We start from the raw sequence: 15,874 nt of genomic DNA on the forward strand, positions 1-15,874 counted from the left end.
CAGGCTAGGGCGAAGTGCTCCCGCAGGTCCACAGGCAAATGAAGCCTGGTGTGTGCCCTTCTAACAGGAAAGGGAAAATAAGTGGTGCTTTCCCCTATTCTCTGTGGCCCTCCAGGTGCTGTTGGGCTACCTGTTCCCATCATCCCTTACTGGCTAGGACTGGTGGGAATTGGAACCCAACAGCATCGGAAAGGGCTCCCCTCCCCCAGTTTAAGCATACAGCTTATAGACCCCTGCCACAGACAAAGGCCTGCATGGTCCAATTTCAAGCTGCAGAAGGCTGCGGGGTTTTGGCCCAATGTTCAGCTTCCCAAGAACCTCCCTTTGCATTTAAATTAAAAGCAAGTTTCCAGCCCCCCTGGTGCAATTGACAGCGTGTGGGCAATGCTTGCTTAAATCTTAAGAGGCGTAACTGAATTCCCAGCATTCAGGGGGGTCCTCAGTGCCTTGAAAGCTACTTCCTGTCTCTCCATAAACGACAGAAGCAGAACAAACTATGCAAAGCTGTAGAAGCTGCAAAATCTAAATCAACAGAGGAAGTTATACAATGCAAATATGCTTTATTTGCATAGGTTTGTGCATGGCCCAGAGTTCCAGTTTTCTTATGGAAGACCTTTTTTTTAAAATTGGCACAAAATGCACACAGCCCAGCAACTATGTCAGAAGTGCCGAAAGGGTGGGTACAGCATGCAAGGGTTGATAAGTGAGAGGTTGGGGGGGGTCTGTGAGCTGATGAAGGCTGCAGTGAGTGGGGAAGTGTTCGTTCCTACTGGAACAGCGACAGATGGGTCCTGTTGTCTTCAGGGACCGGACGGCCTTGATCAGGATGCGGCCTGCCAGGACAGGCCGGTCCGATGGAAGGGGAGCGGTTCTGTGCAAGGGCGGGTGGATACAGCATGAAAGACAGACAAGCCAAGATGCTGTCAAGCAGGATGGGCGGTTTGTAGTGAGAAGCCCAGTGCCCCTGGGGGCAGGGAGTGAGTGGGCTGAGGTGCCAGGCTCAAAGTGGGATGCCGTTCCTATGGGGTTAGTGGTGTGCCTGCTGGTTATGCGCAGGGGGGGGGCGAGAGGAGGAGGGCCGTACCTGTGGGGATAATGACGGACAGCGCAGTAGCTGAGGCAGATTTGATGACTTTGCCCCCTGTGCGGGAGCTGCGCTTCTCAGCCGTGGAGTCCCCTGAGAGCTGTTGGTGGCGGGCCCGGCGCAGCACCAAGTCATTGGTGGCTTTGGGGGCTGATGGGTCCAGCTCCTTTGGGGGCTGTAGCTCACCCGCTTTTGATTTATTGCCTATTGGGGAGGGGAGAGAGAGGGGTGATGACTCAAGCCCTACATCAGAGGACCACACGCCAGGGGTCCCCGCCTTCAAACAAGGAGCACAGAGCAGAGGGGGCCGCGGCAGGGACTGTCCAAACCCCCAGCCACCCGAGAGGATAACAAACACAATGCCCAAAGATTTTTCCTTTCCTCATCACACAGACAGCAGACCCGAGCACCAGGCAGGGTGACTCTGCCTGCCTAGGCCTTCTCAAGGTGAAGCCGAGGAAATGGGGTTGCGCCCCAGCAGAGCTCGGAGGCCTAGGGCCAAGCCCCAGCATGCCCGCCAAACTCTCACAACTGATGCGAGAAAAGGACCTCTTGGTAAGTGCTACTGATGCACACCTGATATCACAATTGCCAAGCTGCCTGTCCTCAGTTTTGTGGACTGCATCAAGGTGCTGAAGCCATGCAATTTGATGCTTGGGCTGCAAGGCTCTGCAAGGAATCACTGCCCTTTCCCTTTCCCTATTAGACATGGGTAACACCTAGGATGCCATGCAAAGGGATGGCTCTGCCCGCCCCCTGGGCATCTTACCCCCTCCAAGAGCACCAGGTGAGGGCTTGTTAAAATCACCAAGAGTCAGATAAAGGCTATGCCTGGCAACCTTGTTTTAGTACAGTATGCCAGCAGTAGAGGAACCTTTCAGTCTGATCCTACGCACACCTGGGCTGACAAGGCTCTCGCCATTTTATAAAAATATAATAATAATAATTTATTATTTATACCCCGCCCATCTGGCTGGGTTTCCCCAGCCACTCTGGGCGGCTTCCAACAGAAAGATAAAACACAATAATCTATTAAACATTAAAAGCCTCCCTGAACAAGGCTGCCTTCAGGTGTCTTCTAAAAGTCTGGTAGTTGTTTTCCTCTTTGACATCTGTTGGGAGGGCGTTCCACAGGGCAGGTGCCACCACCGAGAAGGCCCTCTGCCTAGTTCCCTGCAACTTGGCTTCTCGCAATGAGGGATCTGCCAGAAGGCCCTCGGTGCTGGACCTTAGTGTCCGGGCAGAATGATGGAGGTGGAGACGTTCCTTCAGGTATACTGGACCGAGGCCATTTAGGGCTTTAAAGGTCAGCACCAACACTTTGAATTGTGCTCAGAAACGTACTGGGAGCCAATGTAGATCTTTCAAGACCGGTGTTATGTGGTCTTGGCGGCCGCTCCCAGTCACCAGTCTAGCTGCCGCATTCTGGATTAGTGGTAGTTTCCGAGTCACCTTCAAGGGTAGCCCCACGTAGAGCGCATTGCAGTAGTCCAAGCGGGAGATAACTAGAGCATGCACCACTCTTGCTAGACAGTCTGCAGGCAGGTAGGGTCTCAGCCTGCGTACCAGATGGAGCTGATAGACAGCTGCCCTGGACACAGAATTGACCTGTGCCTCCATGGACAGCTGTGAGTCCAAAATGACTCCCAGGCTGCACACCTGGTCCTTCAGGGGCACAGTTACCCCATTCAGGACCAGGGAATCCTCCACACCTGCCCGCCTCCTGTCCCCCACGATTTTAGGGTTTTCTGCAGCCTCGCAAGCTCTGACATACATGGGGAAAGCCCAGCTTCCAACCAAACTTCTTGGCAGATATTACTAGAATAGAAATAACTGCTGCATTTGCTCTTTTTGGAAATCTCAGGATTTGCTAGAGCCTTTGAGAACTTGTAGCAGACATGTTCTCTTCCTGGGGTAGAATCAGGGTAGGCAACCCAAGCACTGAGGGACAGAGGGGGGGGCTTGTTGTGTGCAATAATAATAACAACAATAATTTCTTATTTATATCCCACCCATCTGGCTGGGTTTCCCCAGCCACTCTGCAAAAAGGGAGACAGCCGATAGCGGCATATGCAGCTTGGTAGGCTCTTAGTAAATCTGCCCGCAACCACCAGATTTTATTCATAGCATTGCACTCCTGCTAGTAGCCCCAATCTAGTGCCGGAATCTATTTGGGGGGAAAGAGAGGAGGATGTGCATCGGCTCTGGGTAAGGGGAGTGTGCAACCTCTAAAAAACCAAATTGCAAAAAAAGCATGCCTCCTCCCGAATAAAGTAGTTTGGGAGGAAAAAAATTAAAGAAGCAGAGGGGCAAGGTTGCAGGGAAGGGGCAGCCACCCCCCCTTTTTTGCTTTTGTTTTAAAGGTGCTTCATGGGTGCCCTCCTCCCTCCTATGGCACCATGGGGTGGGACTTCACCTCCAACAATAAAAGGGTTGCAAAATGACACTGGCGGAGGCAGGAAGAGAGTTGTGTCACCCGTTGCCACAGAGCTATTCCCATAATCATGAAGCAACTGTCTCACACAGAGTGGGAGGCAGATGGATCCGACCCATAAGTCACAACCCACCCGGAAATCTTCCTGCACAAGCCCACTGAAATTACTGGAGGCTGTGTGCAAGAATGGAATCGGTTGCAAAGTGATCGGCTGAAGGGCCTGCACCAAAGACACATTGCAATGGATGTGTTATCGGGAGATTTGTGCAGTGGTGGTGGTTAGGAAGGTTCGAGTTTTTCCAGCAACAAAGCCTTGCGGCCCTGAATGTCGGGAGATTGCAATTTCCTGGCAATTGATGGGAGAACAGACGTTTGCATCCTCTGCAACCACTGCATTGTGCAATGCCTACCAGAAAGGTCCCAAGAGGCTAACTGTACACTTGAGATTTGCCTTAGAAGCAAGATACTTGGATCTGCCAAGGGGTGATTTAAGGGATCTGGGGTGCACTGCTCCCTGCTCCCTAGGGATGTGTGGTCTCTGAGCCAGGCTGCATCTCCTCACCAGAGGCTGGAAGGGAGAGGACTTTGGCTTCACAAAACAGATGTCAAAAGGGAGGCGACGTACCAAGAATCTGTTCAGACTGTAAGAGGCACATCTCATGTAAACAGCAGACTGGGCCGCCGACTATGGCATCTCCCCTTCAGCTGCCAGAGTGAGGGCTTTCAGCAAGAGGCCATTACTCACCTGCCTCAGTCTCCACAGGGGCAGGACTCTGCCCAGCCTCTCCTGCTGCCCCTTCCTTGCCCTCCTTGCCTTCGACCTGGGGCGTGGACCCCGGGGGCCCGTTTTCCGCAGGAGCCTTTGCAGGCCCCTTGCCAAGACTCTCGTTGTCGGTTTCCAGGGGCACAGCAAAACGGCTGGTGTCCATCAGGGCCGAAAAGCGCCGACGCGCACCCAGCGGGGGGCTGGAATCGCTCTCGGTGTAGGACGACTCCGAGGCTGAGAGCCGCTTCCTGAGAGACAGAAAACAAGCAAGATGGCTCACCCCTCCCACCCCAAACACCTGAGGCCATGTCCAAAATGCCAGGTGCTTCAGGATTGCAACTCTAATCACCCCTTTCCACTGGCCACACTGGCTGGGGCTGGTGGGAGTTGGAATCCAAGAGCCTCTGGAAGGTCACAGGTTCCCCCAGTTCAGAAGTGAATCTTCAGTGGATTCAGTTGCAATAAGTGAGGAGACGTTTTAATTGTTAGGGCTGCAACTTAAGAGCACAGGGGTGGTGGTGGTGGTGGGAAATAAATGCCTAAAGCAGGCATCCCCAAACTGCGGCCCTCCAGATGTTTTGGCCTACAACTCCCATGATCCCTAGCTAACAGGACCAGTGGTCAGGGATGATGGGAATTGTAGTCCAAAACATCTGGAGGGCCGAAGTTTGGGGATGCCTGGCCTAAAGTGTTACATTTTGCACTGAGAGCAATCCAGTTGTACCTTGGATCCTGAACGCCTTGCGAGTCAAACGCTTTGGCTCCCGAACGCCACAAACCCGGGAGTGTTCTGGTTTGCGAACATTCTTTGGAACCCGAATGTCTGACGTGGCTTCCAATTGGCTGCAGGAGCTTCCTGCAGCCAACTGGACGCCATGCCTTGGTTTCTGAACATTTTGGAAGTCGAACGGACTTCCAGAACAGATTCCGTTTGACTTCCGAGGTACCACTGTACAGGTACTATAATAGGGAATGAAAAAGAACTTTAAAATATTATCTTCCCTCCTAAGAACGGGAGAAAGCAATTGCTTGTTGAACTTTATGTCATCCTGTACTTTAGTCCGTGCCTCACTTATATTGCACCTACACCGAGGTTTCGGTAATTCAGAAATGCATTTACATTTAAGTTCAGTCAGTAGAACATGAGACTTAATCTCAGGGTTGTGAGTTCAAGCCTCATGTAGGGAAATAGATTCCAGCATTGGTGGTGGGGTTGAACTAGATGTTCCTCACAGTCTCTTCTAACACTACAATTCTGTGATTCTGGGAACAGCTGATTAATGTACTAGTTAGACAGATGGCGTCTGCTTTCTAAGCATCTTATATACAGTTGATATTTCTAGTTTTCTTTGCTAAGTCCTCAGGCCATATGGAAAAGTGCAGGACTAAAAGCAGCTAGCGTCTGCCAGGGACCAGAGCATAGCTGCCAAGTCTCCCGTATTCCCCGGGAAACCCCCGTTTTTCCAGCCGTTTCCCGCTGGCAGCCCGGATTTTAAAAAAACCTGTAAATCCCCTGGATTCTTACCGGCCCGGGAAGGTTCCTTCTGCACATGTCTGGAGTCTCTGGACATGCGCGGAAGCGATTTCTGGTGCTGCGGCCATTTTGGAAATGGGCAGAGCATGCGTAGAAGCGACTTCCGGGGCTGCTCTGCCCAGTTCCAAAATGGCCGCAGCGCGACTTCCGGTGCGCGACGCTTTTTCAATCTGGGAGTTGGCACCTATGGACCAGAGGTCGGTGCCAGATCCCTGGAATATCCACATTTGCCTCTCAGAGCGGGAGTGAGAGCTCCTCTTCCAAGTGTCCTCAGCCTCCTCCAGGTCTGGGGGCTGAAGAACAAAAGCCACAGCTGTTATCGCACAGGGTGGAGACTCACATTTCAGGGGAGGTGGTGCGCCAGCTTTTCTCTCGAAGGGTGAAGCTGCCTAAGCTTTCCCTTTTGCTGAGCTTCTCATCTTTGTGTTTGTTGCTCTGGTCCCTCTTGGTGACGCCTGGAGTCTTCTGCTCATGCTGGGATAGGTGCTCCATGCTGCTGTACACCTGTATTGGGGGACGGGGCGGCAAAGGCCAGAAGGGTGAGAAATAGTACAGCAGCGGGCTATAAGGAGCCGCTTTATTGCTTATGTATTTACTTTCCTTATTTATAGACTGTTTTCCACTACAGATGGCCGCAAAGCAGTTGACCCAACCATCCACAAAACAATCCATCAATCATTCATGCAGTACTAAAAACACAGGTGAAAACGTAAGTTTAATTAATTAGGCAATAAACTTGCCCCCGACGACACACACTCAGAAGCATGTTGTGTGGAGGATATAACAACAACAACAACAACAACACACAGCACCCAGAGCTTTCTAAGGCATTCTTTGGTATCTGTAAGTGGGATTTTGAATGGTTCCTCAGTTGCCAAGAATTAACACATAGCACTGGTGTGCTCTTAAACCTTCCCCCATCCTTCAGTTCTCCACAGAAAACCCCCCACTGCCCACAAGGTGATTTCAAGTGCAGTGGTACCTGTACTTACGAATGACTCGACTTACGAATGTTTCTACTTACGAATGGAGCTCGTCCGCCATCTTGGATTTGGTTTAGATAGGATTTTTTCTACTTACGAATTTTTAGATGGAGTTGCTTCGACTTACAAATTTTTTCTCCCAATGCATTTTTTCGACTTACGAATGTGCGTTTGGAACGCATTAAATTCGTAAGTAGAGGTACCACTGTATATATTTTTCATCAGTGAGGGTTACTGCTGGTTTCAGATCCTATACCACGGGTGCTGGGAATAGTCTTAGAAAGGTTTGAGTGTGCAGATCTGGCCAATGTAGGAAACTTTAAGCATCCCTTCTTTCGGCCAATCTTTGCCTGAAAATACCCACCCAGCCACCCATCCATTAGCTCAACAAACACATGGCTTGGAAACCATAGTTCTGCACACTTAAGTGAGTAAGTTTGCACAAGGCTGGGCTGCTGCTGACAATCTCCTATCCACACACACATTTTGCCTCCCTATAGAGATGCACTATGAAGATAGCCCAATACATTTACTGGCTACCTATCCCCAACATACGCCTTCAAATCCCCACTCCTCATTGCACTCAGCTCCCAAACACATTTTGCTAATGGCAGGCTGATGGTAAGGAGAAGAATGAAGAAGACAACAGCAGCATTTCACAGAGCAATTAAAAGTATTTATAGCATTTCACATACATTGTCTTAGTAATCCTTACAGCAACCCTGCCAAGTAGGCCAGTAACAATATCCTCCTTTATTTGCAGAAAGAAAGAGAGGCGACAGAGAGGGAAGTGGCTAGGGACACTTGTGACCATGAGGCTGAGGTGAGATTTAAACTCTGGGCTTCTGAGCGCACACTCTATATTAACCACGGCACCAGTGCTAAACAACAGCAACAATTCAAATTAAATGCAGTCAGTGAGGACTCTCACCTTGCTGAACCTGGGAGAGCACGATGAAAACTGTCTTATTTCCACAGGTTCATCTTCAGTCGTGTCATCTTCATCATATGAGTTAATGTGGTGGTAACGATCAGAGCGAGCTGGAAAGAGGGAAACTATCTCATGGAAGCTGCGGGAGACCTAGGCAGCAGGATTGCTATTGAGCTGCCCACATTCCCTCTAAGCCTGGCCCCAAATGGCTACAGAAAGAGAAATATCACAGGGGCAGCGCCATTCCTGCACCCAAGTGAAACATCTCGTCATGAACAGGAAGGAAGCTTGGAAAAACAGAAGCAAAGCCCCACCAGGACAAGCAGCCTCTCCCTCTGAATCCCCCCCCACCCCAAAGATGAGCAGCATCCCCATGGCTGGGGAAACCCAGCCGGATGGGCGGGGTACAATTTATTATTATTATTATTATTATTATTATTATTATTATTATTATTATTATTAAAAAACAAACGAGAACCCTAGCATGTCCCCGTCATCTCCCAGAATTTCGCTGCCATTGTCACATATTGTCACAGTGTATTCAAATTTGAATTGTCAAATTGTGTTATTACTGCTATTATGGTTTTTGTTGTACAGTGGTACCTCGACTTACGAATAACTCTACTTACGAATGTTTCTACTTACAAACGGAGCTCCGTCCGCCATCTTGGATGCGGTTTAGATAGGATTTTTTCTACTTACGAATTTTTAGATAGGGTTGCTTCGACTTACGAATTTTTTCTCCCAATGCATTCCTATGGGATTCGACTTACACATTTTTTCGACTTACGAATGTGCGTTCAGACTTCATTAAATTCGTTAAGTTGAGGTACCACTGTATGTGTCTTTTGTGGTTGATGTTTGTATCAAAAAATCGATTAAATAATTTTTTTTTAAAAAAAAGAGCGGATAGGGAATCTTTTTTCAACCTGAGGATCAGATCCAAATTTGGCCCACCCTCCATGGACCATTTTTGACAGGTAGGTGGGGGGGGTGTCACCTACCTGTCAATCACATACAGTTGTATGGCATGGATGATAAAGATTTCAAGCCCAGAGCAGGCAGAGGCTTATCTCTGATCTTAGCCGCATGAACCAAACTAGGCAGGACATCAGATGCACCTTAGCATTTGGTGCATTACGTTTTAAGCATTTGTTTGTCAGGGACTGGGCAGAGGAGGAATGGGGGAAACAGCCTCCCGCAGCCTGACCCTCCCAGGGAGGAGGAAGAGGAAAACAGTATAGATTGACAACAGGGGTCTGAGGGAGGTCGCAGCTCAGAGGCAGATGAGGGGAAAAGTTGGGAAATAACGGGAGAGGAGGAGGCAGGACCGGAATGGCAGCTGGCTGACACGGTGTCTTTAGAAAGCATTCCAGACCCCCCCATCTCCCAGAACCTGGTGAGCCTTTAAAGTAGGAGAACTAAGAGCTCAAAGACACATAGCAGCACCCGTAGAGGAGACAATGAGAATGACGAATGAGGAAGTGGGAGATTCACTCAGGACAACGCCATTATTCAAGAGGCTGGGTTCTATAGCCTCTCTCTGTAATATTGAAATAAAAAAGGTCGGTAAGAAACTTTTCCTTGTCTTTATACTTTCCTGGACAGCCAGCTGGGAGCCACTGACAGCATCCTGACAGTGTTTGACATACATCTTTAAAAATAATAACAATACAATAGCAGTTGCAGTGGTGCGACTCTTTCACTGGAACACAGGACACTGCCTCCTACAGAGGCAACCACTGCTTCATAATGTTCCACACTCTCTACACTGACTGGCAGCAGCTCCCCCAGGGTTCCGGACAGGGGTTTCTCCCAGCTGAAAGTGCCAGTGTCTGGATTTAAGACCTTCTGCTTGCAGGCATTGCTCTGCCACTGAGTCGTGGCCCTTTTCTCCCCTGTGGTGGCCCTGGTGAAAATTATTCCCCTGAAGCTGATATTTGCAATGGAAATCCCCCACTGACGCCTTTTCGGTATGAAAGAAGGAAGGAGAAGGCCCTTATTAACATGAGCAATCTGGGATTAGCCGTTTCCAGCCTCACTCTTGTTTGTTAAAGGAAAACATTTGGGAGTGGGGAGAGAAAAAGAAAGGGGAATGTTAACACTTGCTGTCAAAGTAGCTGGTGTCTTCCTCAGACTCCAGGTGAGGGATGAATTCTGCTTTCTGCCTCAGAAGCCCGTTCCAGTCAAGATCTTTGAAAAATGCATGCTGTTTCACTTCGTAGGCGCCACCTGCAAAAACGCAAAGACCGAGGTCTTGCTGCCCTCTGCTGGACAACACCACCAATCCAACTGGACATGGTAAGAGGTGAGCTCTTTCCTAGAAACATGTGATTCTGCTGCTAGGTGGTGGTGGGTGGTGGGGCAACATCCTGAGCACTTAGGGAATGTTGACACAGACCCGCCAAGGCCACAGCTGGTCAACAGTTTGGTGTCCCAGGTGGCGACACCCCGGAAGAGGATCTAGAGATCTGGGGGCAGGACTATCCCTCCCCTCCTTCTGGATTGGATCACACTGAAGCCCCACCTAACTAGCTGCCCTGCACCCTGACCAACTGTCCTTACCTGCCCCCAGGCGGTGAAGAGGGTTGGTCTGCAGGAGGCAGGAGATGAGATCTTGAGCATCTGCTGGGAGGGCCTCCTCCCCTTCCGGCCACAAGATGTCATCTGAAAGCAAAAAGAAACAGAGAAGCTCTCGGTTAGGAAGGGTTAGAACGGTCTCCTCAATGTGTAGATTATTGTAACAGCTTTAATTGTTACTGGGAAATGGGCTCCTATGCCAAGCATCTTCCTAACTGGGAAAGCAGCTCACAGAGCCTATGAACCCAAAGCTCCACCTTAATGCTTCGCTCTGTTTCATGATACTCTCCTAAGGTTTTTATCCCCACCCTCCTCTCACCCCTCCGCTCACCTTGTGCAAGCCCGTGAGCAGGAGCAACTTAGCCACGCCTGGAGGAAATTCCAAGGCCAGCAAGTAACAATGTTCAAGCTCATAGCTGGATCACAGTGACCAAAACACACTTACCAGTGATGACTTGACCAAAGAGCTCCTCAGGGGTGTCTCCAAAGAATGGCACGCAGCCCACCAGGAACTCGTACAGGATGATTCCCATAGCCCACCAGTCCACTGGCTTCCCATAGCCTTGGCGAAGGATCACTTCGGGAGCAATGTATTCAGGGGTTCCACACACCTGCCAAGACACCCACCGTCCTTCAGCACAGAGATTGAATGACATCCTGGTAATGGCTGGGGAAACCCATACATATGGCAGCCCTACATGTTAGCTGTGACAACTGAGAAGGGCGTGACCTGCATTCCTATCAGAGTCCTGGGCTGGGTGCAGAGGTTTCAGACCCCTCTATCCATCCCAGGGCTGGGTATATAATTTTCACTTTGGCCGCCACCACCACCTGTGGGGTCTTGGGGGGGGGTCAGAAAAGCTTCCACCAGGCCCCTGGGATGGAGGTTAAACACCCTAAGTCTACAGCAGGCATCCCCAAACTGCGGCCCTCCAGATGTTTTGGCCTACAACTCCCATGATCCCTAGCTAACAGGACCAGTGGTTGGGGAAGATGGGAGTTGTAGTCCAAAACATCTGGAGGGCCGAAGTTTGGGGGTGCCTGGTCTGCAGCTTTCCCCCCTCACATACACAATGGCAATGTGCCATGTCCTGCCTTCCTTCTAAAATACCAGAAGGCCTTTATTTGGTAAGAAAGGCTTCGTCCTGCTGACTGACAAGTTCTGATTTAAAGTCCATGCTGGGGTTTAAAAACAAGTCAACCAGGTGAGAGCTTCCAGCCAGCGGCAAGGGGTTTTTGTACTCTCTTATCACATACCTCCCTAAATATTTACCAAGTGGTCTGGCGGCACTGAAAACCCCCATAGCCAATGACTAACTGAGATTAAGGTCCTCTTACTTCTGCCGTTTGTATGTAAACACAATCAGAGAGGAGCAGAAAGAACTCCCCCGGATCAGCCTGATCTGCACCACAGGGCAGTGTTATATAGTCTCCCACACAATTTCAAAGGGACGTTTCAAATTCTGCCCCCTCCAGGGCCGGTGCACCCATTAAGGCAAACTAGGCCACTGCCTAGAGCACCAGAATGGAGGGGGCACTGAACAGCTCGCCCCCCGCTGCCCAGTGCTGCCTGGGGCCGCCTCCCGGAGGTGTGCAGGAAGTACGAACCTAGGGCTACCTTGCCGCGCCTCTCCTCTCAGCTATTCACTGGAGGCGGGCGAGCGAGCGGCAGCGGTAGTGGCAGCAAGCGCCCACAGCCGAAGCCTTCAGCTATGGGCGCTGCCGCCGCCCACCTGCTCGCCGAGGAGCCCCCAGCGTCCCCTCCACAGGCGGGAGGAGCGCGAGCCAAAAGGAGAGCTCAGCGCCCTCCCACCCACGGAGGGGATGCTGTGAGCTCCCGAGTGGCTGCAGTGAGCAAGCGGCGGCAGCGCTCGCAGCTGAAGCCTTCAGCTATGGGCGCTGCTGCCGCCGCCGCTCGCTCGCTGCAGCCGCCGCTGAGGAGCTCAAAGCGTACCCTCCACAGGCGGGAGGGTGCCGAGCTCCCCCCTTGGCCCGCGCTCCTCCCGCCAATGGAGGGGACGTAGGGGCATCAGCGGTGTTACGCATGCGTCATGACGCATGCACCTGGGGGGTGCCAGAAGCTGTTTTTGCCTAGGGCGCAAAAAGCCCTAGCACCGGCCCTGGCCCCCTCACCCACCCACAACGCTCCCCTCTCACGCACGCCACTTGGGTGCCCACCTGTTTGTCCAGGAACTCCCGGGCATCCTTCTCAATGTGGCCCTCATACAAGTTGGTGGTGAGGCTCATCAGTCCCATCTTGGAGAGACCGAAGTCCGTCAGCTTGATGTGCCCCATGGAAGTGATCAGCAGGCTGAGGAGAAAGCCGGAGAAGCAACCGTCAAGAGAGCTCAGACCACAGACACACTTTGCCCCCGCCCTCCCCACTTTTGGCAAAGGAACCCAGGGAATGTCAGCAAAGCATGCTGCTGCTGCTGCTGCTCTTCTCCCGGCAAGATAGGCCAGGAGAGACTCCGGCTCTCCGCTTCATACTTGTCGGGCTTTAGGTCACGGTGGACGATGCCATAGTTGTGCAGGTACTCCAGGGCAAGGACGGTCTCGGCAAAGTACATGCGGGCCATCTCCACAGGCAGTGCCCCTATGTTCTTCAGCAGGGTTGCACAGTCCCCGCCTGCTGGGAAAAGGGTGAAGCGGTTAGGGAGGCTGCTAGCAGGCCACTCATTTCGTATAGGGCAGGACGACTACTATTCTGTTCCTGTCCTTGATCAGAGCTTGCAGCCCTCCGGTGCCGTGCCGTTTGGAATGCCAAGAAGCACAGTCTGTAGAAGGGCAGGTACAAGGCTCAGATCCCTGTGCTGTGTTTAATACTAAAAGACCTAGGTGATCATTCGACTTGAGACTGGTTTAAAGACAGGTGTTTCCAATCTTGGTTGCTGAAAAAGCTAACAGGATGGTGGAAGCTCCTGTCAAGTACACAGGGACTCTGCTATCACTTACAATCCAAGCTTTCTTTGAAGCCGGAGACACAGTTGAGTAAAAGAGATGCTCTTGGGGTTTCCAGTAACATCACTGTCCTGACTAAAAGTAATGAAACCACTGGTTGAGGAGCTTGGGTGCTAATGAATTGAGAAGAGGAAGAAGAAGAAGAAGAAGAAGAAGAAGAAGAAGAAGAAGAAGAAGAAGAAGAAGAAGAAGAAGAAGAAGAAGAAGAAGAAGAAGAAGAATAGTAGTTTAGATTTGATATCCCGCTTTATCACTACCCGAAGGAGTCTCAAAGCGGCTAACATTCTCCTTTCCCTTCCTCCCCCACCACAAACACTCTGTGAGGTGGGTGGGGCTCAGAGACTTCAGAGAAGTGTGACTAGCCCAAGGTCACCCAGCAGCTGCATGTGGAGGAGCGGAGACGCGAACCCAGTTCCCCAGATTACGAGTCTGCCGCTCTTAACCACTATACCACACTGGCTCTCTCACAGGATCTGTTTGGGTGGCCAGGAAAGATGCTTTTCTCAACTTCTGAGCTATGTTTTTTAAATTTAATATATAAATTTAATAAATTATAATAATATAACAATAACTGGATATTTTTGTACAACAAAGGATGTGCACATTGTTTGCTCAAGGGTCTCTGATAACCACTGCTGCTCTCATAATGGGTTGTTTCCTGCAAGCTCACACATGGGATTTAATTTTCATATGGAACCTGAAAGCTGACTTGTGTGATACTGAGAGACCAGGGGGGTATCTGAGTCCCATCAGGAGTTCTGAGGCCGTGTACCTTCGACATATTCCATGACCATGCAGAGGTAGCGCTTGGTCTCAAAAGAACAGAACATGCTGACCACAAAGGGGTTTTCTGCAAAAGTCAAAATGTCGCGCTCCACAAAGGCCTGCTGGATCTGGTTGCGCAGGATGAGGTTTTGCTTGTTGATCTTCTTCATGGCAAAGCGCTGTCGGGTCTCTTTGTGCCGCACTAGATACACAGCTCTGTGAGAGGAGGCGGAGAAAGCAGAGGGGGTGTGCTCAGCAAGAGGCAGCCCCAACTCACAAATCACTTCTGGGAGACGTATTCTCCAAGAACACAGCAGAGAATGTAGGTGTATTGAGGGATCCTGATCCTCACTCTCTAAATACTAGACTCTCTCCCCTCTTTAAACAATGGGCTGGTAAACTAGCTTTTACCCAGAGCTTTTGGGAGGAGGCAGTGAGGCTTAGGTCTGCTCATATGTCCACTGCATCAACATTACACATCGTTGCAAACCCTTAAGGTGGCAAAAGATCTTGGGCCACCCTTGGGTGGGAAGCTGTCTGAGGATTGCGACCTGAAGAACACCCTGCTCCTGCATCGCCCTGCCTTCTCTGTGATGCCTTCTTCAGAACCCTTCCTCCAGGTGCCTCTGCTGCCTCAGTGTGAGGCAAGTAGCAAGAGGAAACAGGGCCTTCTTGGTGGTGTCCCACAACTGACACCATATGTGACAGCTGGTTTTAGGCAGATATGGGTGTGGCTTAAATGGGGCTCCCTGCTGTTCCTATACAAGTAAGGTTCCCTGTCAGCATCAATACGCTGACAGAGAGCCTGGCTAGGATGGGCTGCTGAGGGGGATGGAGGAAGCAGTTTGCATTCAAAAATGCTGGAGCAAGTGTCAATGCAAACCGCTTCCTTTGAGGAGAGAAAAATGCTCCACTTTCTCTCCAGAGGAAGCAGTTTAGATGCAAAGCATTCCCTCTACAAAGGGGGAAATGCTGTTTTAGAAATTGAGTATTTTGGATTCAAAATACGGCGCTTTGAATCCACATTGCTTCCTTTTGAGAGAGGGAGAAATGCTCAGTTCAATGATGTAGCATTTTCTCTCTCTCTCCAGGGCAAGCCTGTTTGAAGGTTTCCTTGGACCTGTGTAAAGTCGTTATGATGCCAGGTGATGGGCAGGTGGGTTGTTCCACGCAACTGCCAAACTTGTCCTGTGTGTGTGTATGTGTGTGTGTGTGTGTAATTTTGGAATCCTGCCCACTGAACAGATCCAGTTCCCTACACCATCTTACTATGACAGGAATTTACTGTTATTATTCTCCTTTCCATGTGATTGAAAAACCCTTCTAATTCTTCTTCTTTTTTTCCACGGGGTGTCTCCTGAACTTCCAAGCCTGGTCCATATGTTTCTCTATATCAAAGATCCTGCACCCCTCCACTATGATGCTCATAAAGAAACATGGGTTCCCCAACATGGATGATCGGAGCATAACGGTGCAATACTTTGAACTCAAAACCAGCTGAAACCGCCTACTCCTCCACTTTGGGAACAGCACCTTTGGGCCAGGTAAGGATTAGAACCAGGCCTGATTGGGTCCTGAAGGAGCAAACCAGAAGCAAGAGAGACCCTTCCATGCAGGGATATCCAAGGAGCTTGGGACCCGAGTCAGTTCACTCACCCATATGCCCCGTTGCTTATGAGTTTAATTGTTCCAAAGTCTCCTTCTCCCGGTGGCTTCTTTGGCTTTGGAGTAGTCCCACGGCTCTGTAATGGTAAGTAAATTGGGTGTGAGGGCATAAAGCAGCTCCTATGAAATCCAGCCACGCTAACTGAAGCCAACCCTATTGAGGACCCCTTC

At 50.5% G+C, this 15,874-nt stretch overlaps 1 protein-coding gene and 1 long non-coding RNA gene across 4 annotated transcripts in view; one reads left to right on the top strand and one right to left on the bottom strand.

Moving 5' to 3' along the window:
• Nucleotides 1–15,874, bottom strand: part of MAST1 (microtubule associated serine/threonine kinase 1) — a 72,669-nt gene that overhangs the window by 8,057 nt on the left and 48,738 nt on the right. For 2 of the 3 annotated variants that reach the window (XM_035140885.2, XM_035140889.2), the window contains exons 11-21: nucleotides 15,695–15,780; nucleotides 14,046–14,254; nucleotides 12,803–12,941; nucleotides 12,491–12,623; nucleotides 10,758–10,923; nucleotides 10,298–10,399; nucleotides 9,842–9,964; nucleotides 7,733–7,842; nucleotides 6,159–6,322; nucleotides 4,264–4,532; nucleotides 1,085–1,288 (exon numbers count right to left, since the gene is read on the bottom strand). In XM_035140885.2, the coding sequence (XP_034996776.2) occupies nucleotides 1,085–1,288; nucleotides 4,264–4,532; nucleotides 6,159–6,322; nucleotides 7,733–7,842; nucleotides 9,842–9,964; nucleotides 10,298–10,399; nucleotides 10,758–10,923; nucleotides 12,491–12,623; nucleotides 12,803–12,941; nucleotides 14,046–14,254; nucleotides 15,695–15,780 (1,705 nt within the window). The remainder of the gene's footprint in view (nucleotides 1–1,084; nucleotides 1,289–4,263; nucleotides 4,533–6,158; nucleotides 6,323–7,732; nucleotides 7,843–9,841; nucleotides 9,965–10,297; nucleotides 10,400–10,757; nucleotides 10,924–12,490; nucleotides 12,624–12,802; nucleotides 12,942–14,045; nucleotides 14,255–15,694; nucleotides 15,781–15,874) is intronic. The other variant, XM_035140888.2, reaches the window with a different exon arrangement.
• On the top strand, nucleotides 1,273–10,308 carry LOC118097721 (uncharacterized). Its single transcript, XR_004694084.2, has 5 exons — nucleotides 1,273–1,639; nucleotides 6,447–6,527; nucleotides 7,565–7,624; nucleotides 7,780–8,136; nucleotides 9,906–10,308. It is a non-coding gene; the product is annotated as an uncharacterized LOC118097721 (long non-coding RNA).

This window comes from Zootoca vivipara, chromosome 16 (assembly GCF_963506605.1).
Source record: "Zootoca vivipara chromosome 16, rZooViv1.1, whole genome shotgun sequence".
NCBI lineage: Eukaryota > Metazoa > Chordata > Lepidosauria > Squamata > Lacertidae > Zootoca > Zootoca vivipara.